At 39.3% G+C, this 11,836-nt stretch overlaps 1 protein-coding gene across 1 annotated transcript; it reads right to left on the bottom strand.

The window, feature by feature from the left end:
- Window positions 1-2,930: 2,930 nt before the first annotated feature.
- LOC122788059 (paired mesoderm homeobox protein 2-like) lies at window positions 2,931-11,255 on the bottom strand. Its single transcript, XM_044054980.1, has 2 exons — window positions 11,041-11,255; window positions 2,931-3,542 (listed from the first exon to the last, which is right to left on the bottom strand). The coding sequence occupies exons 1-2, from the start codon at window positions 11,253-11,255 to the stop codon at window positions 3,038-3,040; spliced, it is 720 nt and encodes a 239-aa protein (XP_043910915.1). The 3' UTR covers window positions 2,931-3,037.
- Window positions 11,256-11,836: the final 581 nt, after the last annotated feature.

Genomic DNA, 11,836 nt, shown 5'->3' with positions numbered 1-11,836 from the left:
GCATCTATGGCCATCATGCATACCTTGTAACCGCTTATAGCAAGAAATCTGGACAAAGCCATTAATAAAAGTGGGATAAAGGCCCAAAAATTGGGACAATTTTTAAATACTGCTCTTACAATGTTAGAAAATTGAGAGAATAATAGGCTTTGCATTAGCATTAGCATGAATTTTCTGAAGGGCATGAAGTCTGAAACTCAATCATCTGTCATTATTTTCTAACTTCACTCTGCAATGATTTGCCACCACTTTGCCAGAAAACCACAATTCTATGAAAAATGGACCAAAATTATGAGGCAAAAATCTGGACATTCTGCAAAAATTTGTACAACTGAGAGGTATGCCCTCATGGACAGGAGCAATCGGTGCTGGTCAAAGAATCACTCTGCAAACATTGAACATCTAACTATGGTCAACTAGGGTACTTATTTATTTATGTTTTACATGACTAGGCTTGCAAAGACCCTAGTCCATTAGCCTAGTAACCTCCTATGAGCATATGAACTTATAATAATCACAGTATAAATTAAACATTCATTGAATTCCAGAGTGGAGTAAAGAGTTTGAAATATAACATTTAATTTTTATTAGTCAGATATACTATTGTTTCATAGATCAACTTCTGGGCGCATCTGCCTTCTGAATCAAATTTAAGCAGGCAAATTGTTCATATAAATCTTTCTATCTGCACCTTGTAGTGTTAATAATGTTATTTCAATAACAATAACAATAAAAAATAAATAAATAAATAAATAAAATAACAGAAACAGATTAAACCAGCAGTATAAATTGCATCACTAAAATCAGCTGTGCTGTAACTTCGGATTCCAAGCTACATAGTTTTGCCTCTTGTTTTCTGAAAATCACAGTTGCCACATATAGACCTGCATTTCATCTTTTTAACCACACTATGTATTATTATTTATAGTCATCTTTGTTAACATCACCCCAAATGAAATACATTAACTGAGCCCTTCATATCACTTGCTTCTACCGATTCAGTGCACAATAAAGGAGCTGCAAATTTCAGCTGTGAGTATATAAGATGGCATGCAGTGAAAATTAAACATGAATGTGATAGCTGTTACCTGTCATGAAGCACATCAGGAATTCTTAAACTTTCTTTCAGGAAAATCATGACACCTGCAAAATATGGATCCAGAATTCAGTATGAATGTTGATGTGAAGAAAATGAGTTTTAATCAAGTCTTGACTAATATGCCTACATTAAATATTTTAGTTCAGTAAATTTTACATTTGGACCACACATTTTCTCTGCAGTCTCTTTCCTTTGATATCAATTGAATGGAAGTGACATTCAGCAGGACTAATCAGTGCTGTGAATTTTATTTTCCATCTTGTAGAATCTCAGTTGCCTAGTGGAGTATGTGTGCTCTCACAGATTCAGAAATATCGCCTTGTTATGTGTGACCTATAGTGCCAGTAGGATCATTGCAGGTGACTGTTTAATGACAGCATATGAAACAAGTCGAAATAAAAAACGTATCTGTGTAATGATTTTATATCATGAGATAGGCACCCTACTTTCAAGGTACTATATGATCTTCTTCTTCTTCTTTCGGCTTTTCCCGGTTAGGGGTCACCACAGTGGATCACCTGTCCGCTCATGATTGGCAGTGGAGTTTTACAGTGTCGAGTTGCCAGCCCGTTGCCCAACCTTCCACAGAAGGCACACACACACACACACACACACACACACACACACACACACACACACACACACTCACACCTAGGGCCAATTTAGAGTGTGCAATTCACCTGCAGCATGTTTTTGGGATATGGGAGGAAACCAGAGCACCCAGAGGAAACCCATGCAACCACAGGGAGGACATGCAGACTCTGCACAGAAGGCACCCCAGCTGAGGATTGAACCGGAGAACCTCTTGTTGTGAGGTGGCAGTGCTAACAGAGAAGACATCTTGCATAAGTTCACAAATTTCTTTACTGTTTCCTTATGTATAGGTGGTGCATGCTTGTGTGTGTGTGTGTGTGTGTGTGTGTGTGTGTGTGTGTGTGTGTGTGTGTGTGTGTGTGTGTGTGTGTGTATACATGCATGTACATGTATGCATGAATATATAATTATTCAGCTTGGTGTACACTAGTGGAAAAATGGAGAGCCTCATTCTTATTGAGAAATTGAGTATTCTCCATTTTTCCACTACTGTGTGACCTCAAAGTTCATATGTGTACTTAACACACACACACACACACACACACACACACACACACACACACACACACACACACACACACACACACACACACATGTGCATGCTCGCACATACACACAGTTCTAAAAGCTCTTCCTTAAACAGCTAACTTACTAATTTTATTTTAAAACATGTGCACCAGCAAATTAATAAGGATATATTTCAAATCTTAGTCATTTGTTCCCCAGAACTATATGGATCTGCATTAAATGAGGCACATGTAAACTGTTTAGAAGCTATTGCTACAGGAAAAACCCTCAATGGAAAAAGGCAAATTCTGGCTTAAAATGACTCCAATATCTGGTTCTAATTTTGCTTGAAAAAATGCTGTGACTATTTTCCTTGGTCATTTGAGACCAGAAACAGTTGCTACTTTTCAAAGGGAATTCTGAAATATTCCCTGAATATCTTGCAAGTATAAACATTTCATTATCAAAATACAATACTTTTTGTCTCTTAAGGTATTTGGTGTAGTCGTGTGCAAAAAGTCACTTGGAGCAATATTAAACTAACTTCTTAACACAAACAATTCTGCATAAAATCTACTAGTTTAACAAAGTCCATCTTCAGTAGACTTGTACAACAATTACAAAGTATTACAAAGATGTGCTCTGCTGAACACGGGAGGGAAAAAGACAGAGGGGCAAAACAGTCTCTTATTATGGCATATCAAATGCAGGCAAGTTCCATAGGCAGACATTTCTTCATTGTTTTAGAGCTCCCAAGTCCTGAAAAGGGCTAGAAACACCAGCTTCTTTGGTTGATTTATTTTTCATTTTAATATTCCAAACAAGTTATACCCCAGTTCAGTGTGGTGTGTACCAGTTCACAATGGGTACTTGGTTCTGATGAAGGCTGAATTCCTTGGCTTTAAGCCGTAGGCTTGCAATGCTGTTAACCATGTTCATTCCCTGGGGGGTTGTAGTTGATGCAGATGATGTGTATGATGGAGCTGTGCTGTAGGGTGAAGATGAGGTCCATGGCAGATACTCAGGGTTCAGTGGTGTAAGGAGCTGTTCAATGGATGCTTCTTGGCTGTAGGACTTGAGAAGTGAAGCAGACCTACTGGCCAGCATTGCTCGCTCATTCCGATGAAATTTTGCTCTTTGATTCTGAAACCAAACCTGGACCTGGGCTTCACTGAGACTGACATGCCTTGATAGGTCCTCTCCTACAAAGGCATCTGGGTAATGTGTTCGTTCAAAGACACGTTCCAAAGCTTGTAACTGGCTGCTGTTAAATGTGGTCCTATAGCGTCTCTGTTTTTTCTTCCTTTTTGACATACTCTGATCTGGGCTCAGACTTGCACCTCTCAAATGTCCAGATTTTTACAGAATGTCCAGATTCTGACTCATATTTTTGTCCTGTTTTCTCACAAAATTGTCATTTTCTGGGAAATCACTGGTAAACCATTAAGGACTGTTATCTGTGGCTTTCTCCAGATTTCTTGTTCTGAGAAGTGGAAAGGTATGCATAAGCCAATCAGTAGCAGTATTGTCATGGGGTGCTGCTTCACTGCCTCTACTCAACCTGCAGTGCTCCTCAAGGTACTATATGATATAATTCAATAAAGTTTTTATTTTGTTTTTGCATAATGGCAAATTAAAAAAGGGTGCAGTTTAAATGGAAATGGAAGAACTTCAGTCTCTAAATATTATAGTAAGAAAACTGAACTGGAAAATTAGGATTTCTGATATATATTCAAAAGGGAAAAAAGTCAAAACTATTAAAGTCAAGTTCTGAGTGGTTCATATCTATCTATCTATCTATCTATCTATCTATCTATCTATCTATCTATCTATCTATCTATCTCTTTCTCTCTCTCCATATATAAATATATAGGTTTACTATCATAATTTTGAGCATGTTTGTTGTGAGTACTTACGTACTCAAAAAACATTGTCGAAAGTTATAATAGCAACCGAGAAAAAGAACAAATGAAAAAAAATTTCGACAAGGAGATTCAGGTCATAGCCTGCTATAGGTCCCCAACCATGTCCCAAGACTCTCACTCCACATTCCTAAGCACCCTGAAGAATATTAGGGTCCAACCTAACACTCATACTAGGTGACTTCAACTACCCCTCCATCAACTGGGAAAACTACTGATGCACTAATACACTGGCCCAATGCTTCCTGGAATTCATCAATTCCAGTGCCCTGGTCCAGCTTATTCTTACCCCCACTAGTGGAAGCAACATCCTTGACCTGGTTATTACTAACATGGACAACAGTTGCTCTACACCAATAGTCAATTCCTCCCTGGTTAGATCTGACCACAAAACACACCATGGAAATCCACATCTCACCCACACCCCCCGCCAAGGTAACCACCGTGAAAAACTTCTCCAAAGCTGACTTTGGGCTCCTAAAAACAGAGGTGGCTAACTTCACGACATCCATGTCAATGGAAAATAGATGCATGACTGCTGAATCATACACCAATGCACTGTACAAACATACATAAATGCATGAAACTAGCCATACCCAATAGAACCAAGTCGCTCTCTTCCAAAAAAAGGAAGCCAATCTGGTGGTCCCCTGCCATTAATAAACTCTACAACAGAAGGAAGAAACTGTTGCAGCAAAAGGTGAAGTCCCAAGACTGGAAAAACTCCCTTATTAGCCTCAACAAAAAGTTGAGATCCCTCATCAAAACCTCTAAAGCCAGCTATGAAGGCAGAATTGCAGCAGACACTAAAAAGAACCACAAAGCCTTCTATAGTTATATCAAGAATCTCCAAGACATACCCAGGTTTGCTCTGAGTTACTGTACAATTGTACCTCCTATACTGAGCCAACAGATATTGCCAACATACTGGCCAACAGATTCAGTGCTAACTTTACCTCTTTCACCCCCTAAAGTGCTAATCACAATACCAGAGGAATGCCAGGCACCCAGCATTACTGCAGCACAGGTTAAAGCTGCATTGTCCAAGGCCAATAATACAGCTTCCATGGGATCCAGAAATATCCCTGGATGTGTTCTACATGAACTACAAAGTGAACTGGCACCACATCTGTGTGTTCTGTTCAATCACAGCCTCACCTCAGGCTTTGTCCTTACCGAATGGCGCACTGCTACAGTCATCCCTCTCCATAAAAGGGGGGTAACTACAGACCCTGGGAGTTATTGCCCCATTAGCCTGATGAGTCTGATATGTAAAGCTATGGAGCGCAACATCATGGACCTAATTAACAAGGATATAGGGAATCTCCAAACTCTAGAGCCCATGCAATTTGGTTTTGTGAAAGGTAGATCATGCCTGCTCAACCTGGTTGACTTCTTTGAGTCAGTCACCAGACCTGTGGATGAGGGCAAGGCAGTTCATACAGCCTACCTTGATCTGACCAAGACATTTGATACCATTCCCCACTCAGGAATTATTGATAGACTCACCAAACCAGGCATAAACCCCTATATCACTAGGTGGGTTGCAAACTGGCTCACAGAACCCAAAGTGTGAAAGTAGTAGACTCCAAGTCAGACTGCCAACCAATCACAAGTGGAGTCCCACAGGGATTGGTCCTGGGTCCTCTCCTGTTTGGCATATACTTCTCAGAAGTCCAGGCCAACATGGAGGGACTCTGGCTGACCAAGGTCAAAGATGACTGCAAGCTAGGAGCCATTATTAACTCCCCAAGTGATGTAGACATCCTACAGAAAGGCCTCACTGAGACCAATGACTTAAGCTTAATTCCATAAAATGCATCATCATTCCCTTTGGGAAAAACTCAGTTCCCACTAATTACCACGTCAATGGGAGCCCACTGAAAACTGAAGGTGCCACATTGCCACTGTGGTCAGAAAGTCCTTCTATGTGACACATCTCATTACCAAGGGTTTTGCATCCAGGAAGAAAGAGGTCATCATCGCTCTGTACTCTTCCCTCATTAGGCCAGTCATCGAGTATAATGCCCCATTTGGCATGTACCTCACTAGACACATGCAACAGCTGGAAAGGCCACAAAGTACCTCACATCTGGTGCCATACAACACACATTTTGCAGGGGGACAAGCACCCCTGCACCCCCCCAGCCCTGCTACTTATATATACAAACTTTGAGATTGCCCTACAGTGAGATAAAGGATACATTACCTGATCCCCACTATAGTGCGATCTCCACTCGGTATGCCAAATTCACAACAGCGAAGCCACAATACCATTTGCTGTTGTGCATTCAGCATGCTTTTTTTCGCACCTACAAACCTGTGCAAACTTAATTTCAAATATCTGTTGTCGCACACTTCAGCTGCAACATTTTGATGATACACCAGGTATATATATATATATATATATATATATATATATATATATATATATATATATATATATATATATGTGTGTGTGTGTATGTATGTAGTGTATCAGTTTATCGTGATTTGCTTCAGCTGTTCAAGCTGTACTGGCCCAGGTTACTCTGTAACTGCTAGCTCTCTACTTATTGTGGTGATCTATACAGGCCTGAAAGAATGTGTATAACTGCTGGCTGTGGTCAGCAAGTAATGAAAAAATACCTACAATTATTTGTATACTTTAAAGAGTATTGTTGTTTTTTTCCAAGACAGAGCAACTTCACAATGATTCTAAAATATAACTATGAGAAGTGTGTGGGAGGGTGAAGCCTTCTATAAGAGGAGGTTGCTACACTCAAAAATGGGAGTCTATATTACCAAATCAAAAAGTCAAGTAATCGAATGGCATTAACATCGAAAATGCCATTTATCAAAGTCACAACCCCCCCCCCCACTAATTATATATACCAACTCCAAGATTGCACTACAGTGAAGAAAGGGCAAATTTTCTGATCTTCACTGTACCACAGTCTCACTATAAACACCTCAATGAACGGCAGTTTGATGTGAAATTCTGTTTAATTACATGACTTTTCGATTTGGTGATATAGACCCCAAAAATGGTTATTTTTAGGTTTTTTTTTTGTTTGTTTTCATAATCCCCTGCTATCTCTAATACTCTGCTCTCCTGGTCACTTATATGGCCTATTCATTCACTAGAGGAAGTAGGCCTGGCTAAATGTCATTCATTTATTCTTCTTGGATAACAGCCGTGTGACCTGGTAATGGGAGACATCATCTATGCATCATAAATAGGTGATCCTCTACCAAGCCTGTAATAGGTGCTCCTCTACCAAGCCTGTTACAGAGTGGGTTACAAGCTCTATAATGACTGTGTTCTACTGCATGGTAGTCACATCGTAAAGGACACATGTTGCTAAGGGTAATACACCTGCATGCCTTGACATGTTGGCATTGCACCAACCATTGCCACCATCTTCACATAAAGATGGGTGAGCTGGCATCAGCCACTCACTCTCAGTATACCTCATCCAGTCACGCCAACACGTGAAGCACTAGTCAAATATGGGTTTTCTGTGGGGTGTCAGGACTCATCTTCTATGCCATGAGGCCATAGGGCATTGCTTAGTTTGAATTTTTGCATGTTTCCATGAATTCCTGACAAAATGTGCTAAGTTTCTGTGTACACAAGGTGATGAGTTTTGTGGTGAAATGCACAAACTATTCTGGTTCGAGGTTGTAAGATTTGTGGTAACAATGTAAGATCGAAGTTTTGAAACTGAATATTTTGAATGGAGATTGCTCTAGAGGAAGGTACGGGAAATTTACTGTTTTCATCACTGTAATGCAATCTCAGAGCTGGTATGTTTATTTAGCAGGGGTGTGGGGGTCTGCAGGGCAGCTTGTGCCCCTGCAAAGACATAAAAAAAAAATTGTTTTTATTTTTTTATTAGAATTTCAAAGTTTAAAAACTTTGAACTTGTGAAGTGGAGCTATATATATATATATATATATATATATATATATATATATATATATATATATATATGTATATATATATATATATATATATATATATATATATATATATATATATATATATATATATATATATATATATATATATATATATATATTCATGTTTATATCTATATAACCTGGACAGTGAATATCCAAATTATGCTAGAATGTTATTTCTTTGTTGTGAAAATACTGTTATATTGCAGAAATTCTGATTTGCTATGAAATACTGTTAAATGCTGAGTTGCAGCAACAAAGATTAATTTAGGGTATATTTAGAAATGCAGTTCAAGGGAAGAGCTCAGAACAACATGTAAGAGGCTTCTGCTTCTTCATGGAAAGGAAGCCTTATAGTAAAGAACAAATCTCTCAGTACTTATGGGTTAAAATGTTAACAAGAAAAGAGAGTGTCCTATTGCAATGTCAACACTCATAGCAGCAAGTGCCAATACATAGAAAAAAGAGCCCCAACACTGCAGGAGGTGAGCAAATATTGGAAATCACTCTTCTCCTTTCATTTTTGCAGGTGACAATCCCCCTTCACTCCCAATGGGGAGGTAATTCCACACCCCTGAATTTATATATACTTACTTAGAGATCACGATACTTTAGAGAAAATGCAATATTTTGAGAAATAGCAATCTCAGGCTTAGTCTATATGAGCCAATTTTCAGCCATTCAGTCATTGGCATTACAAGACTCTCTAAAGCAAGCTACCACATTTCAAATATTAATAGAAGAGACATTTGAGTCTCAGTGTAGTATTGTGGCCATGTGGCCACATGTCATTACTCTTGGTAGATATCATCTGATAAAGTTAGTGTATGACTGTCCCTTCAACAGTGTTGATCATCAAGAACCAAAGTTCATACCACTGGGTGGCTAGTCCTGCAGCAGTTGTTCATCCATACTACACACAAGTATGCATGCACACTCACATCTATAGCCAGTTTAAAGTGTCCAGTCCATCTACTGGATATCTTTGGAATGTGGGAGGAAACTGGAGCACCTAGGAGAAACTCAGACAAACACAGGGAGGACAGGCAGACTCCACACAGAAAGCACACCAGCCAAGAGTTGAACCAGGGAACACCTTGCTGTCTGGTGACTATGCTATCCACTGTACTACTATGCCATAATGCCTAGATGACCCGAGTTTAATTAGTGCCTCAGGCATGGAAGGAGCTTGCATGGGGGAAACAGGAGAGAGAAGCTGGTGATGGCTCGCCCACTTTAGGGTAGGGGATCATGACCTTATCCATAGTAGAGGTCCCAAAGATGCCTGACCAAGGAAATCAACGGCCCTAAATCTTTCAGTTATCCAGATAGATTACCAGAGCCCTTGTTATACTCATCAGTTTACAGGCTGCTGTGAGATGAGCTGTGTCTGACCTTTCAAGCCATGTAACACCCAAGCTTATTTCACCTTCACCTTCTTTGCAAAACTAGCAGCTCTACAAACATCCACATGAGAGATATACATCTGCACTGACAAATAAGAAACACTCACTGGAAAGATACAGTCTTAATAGTTCAACAGAGTGCTATTTTGACTTCCATTAAGGCTAGTTTTGGTGACCGATTGAGTAGACACAAACTTATACCAGCACTGTAATGAACAGTCCTGCTTGATTTGGGGGAGTAAACACTATTAACCACCTCAAAAAGGTGGCAAGAACTTTTATGTGTGTACTTAAAGGTGTATACAGTTAGGCAGGCTATGGTCCTCCTGATCACTTGCCTACAATAATTCCTACATTCCTGGTTAGGCAGGCTGTGGGCCACATGATCACTTGCCTACAATAATTCCTATGTTCCTGGTTAGGCAGGCTGTGGGCCTCATGATCACTTGCCTACAATAATTCCTATGTTCCTGGTTAGGCAGGCTGTGGGCCTCATGATCACTTGCCTACAAGAATTCCTACATTCCTGTTTAGGCAGGCTGTGGGCCTCATGATCACTTGCCTACAATAATTCCTACATTCCTGGTTAGGCAGGCTGTGGGCCTCATGATCACTTGCCTACAATAATTCCTATGTTCCTGGTTTGGCAGGCTGTGGGCCTCATGATCACTTGCCTATGACAATTCCTATGTTCCTGTGTTCTCTCTGCTATAAGAATGCACTCTATAATGGAACCTCTATTCCCTATGAATTTGAATATTTACTGTAGCAATTAATTCATAAACATTTCCATCTCCAGCTCTTCTATTATTTCATTTATTCCATTAAATCTTAGATTATATCTTCTGGTTCTACTTTCCTGGCTATCCAACTTTTTACTCTGTTTCTTTGTAAGCATCTACATCTGTCTTATTTTTTCCATTACTGTCCAATATTTCTGCTATCTGTCTGTCTGTCTCTCTCTCTCTCTGCAGCTTTTTCTTTCTCTAAGTTCATATATGATACTAGGTTAATGTCCCCAGAGGGCCTTTTAAACCTAGCCATGCTTTCCAAGGATATATGACAAGTTTTGATATGCTGGGGTTATTTTAAGGAGTATATGTGGGCTTGGACCTGGATGCTCAGGCATACATAAGTGCCAGACCAGTGGTAAATTTCTGATTCCACATCCAGTGGTCCAAGTGACTTAGGTTAAGCAAGAACTCTGCTTCACATGGATATCAAGCCTGTTCCACTCGGGTCTCCACTGAAAATGGGCCACAAGCCCAGTTGGATCAACCCGGTTAACAAATGTCAATAAATAAAATAATAAATAATATTTATGTTACAAATGAGGTTTAAGTCCATAGATTAGATAATTTTGATGCTATTTGTTTTTCAGATGTGCAACAGGTCCATCAGAGTGGGATCAAAGGATTTTTTTGTAGGCCAGGCATAGATCTCCTCTCAGCAGTCTGTAGGAGACCAAGTACAGGGATAGAGCTTGTGGCTCATGTAGGAATTGTTGTTTACACACTGTATTCTTTTTGTTTAGAACCTCTGAGGACACTCCAATTGTTGCACGTGCCTGGTCAGGTACATATTAAAGGGGGCATTGCTCTCAATGATTGCACTGCTAACAGTGGAGTACAGTGGAACAAAGTCATCCTTGAATGCATATGCCATACCCTTTCTTATAATTTGCACAGGCCAAGTACTGTCTCCATGTGTTACCAAATGCCTGACAACTGGAACTTCCTTTAAGGGTGTAATAGCAGCATAGTAGTTTTCAAGGGAAGCCATTTTCCCAAATTTATGAATTTATTTATCTTTTGCTATCCAGGTTAGTCCACTGGGCTGGTTGTCAATTTTCAGTGGAGACCAGAGGAGAAAAGCTCCACACAAAGAACAAATTACAGAGTTTTTATAGCAGTAATGAGAGTTTGGATACATAACTACCTACATTCATGCCATATATGAAATACGAGTACAAAGCAAAATATAGTCATGCAATAATGAAAATTAACAATTCATATAAATTCAACAAGGATAATAGCTAAATATTACAAAAAAAGTAGATTTACTATAGGTCAAAGAGAAAAGCCCTTAAAATCTAATTAAATGATTAAACCAAGTTGGTAGAGAGGAAGAAGAAAGTATTAAATAGAGTGGTAGAAGCATAGGGGTGAGAAGTAAAGTTAAGGAGAGTAAAGCTATCTGTTTGTGTTTTTGTAATAATATTGTATAATGTGATGCATTTACATGAGGAATTATGTGACCTGCATTGCACGGTATCTCTATAACCCACTTCTAAGATACTCTCCTAAACTACTTTTCTCTTATTTTCTCATTACAGTTTCTCTACTTAAAGAACGAGGGTATTC

Source organism: Protopterus annectens, chromosome 13.part0 (assembly GCF_019279795.1).
Source record: "Protopterus annectens isolate FY-2018-M chromosome 13.part0, PAN1.0, whole genome shotgun sequence".
NCBI lineage: Eukaryota > Metazoa > Chordata > Ceratodontiformes > Protopteridae > Protopterus > Protopterus annectens.
The sequence above is the reverse complement of the archived record's forward strand: the minus strand, read 5'-3'. Positions and strand labels throughout refer to the sequence as shown.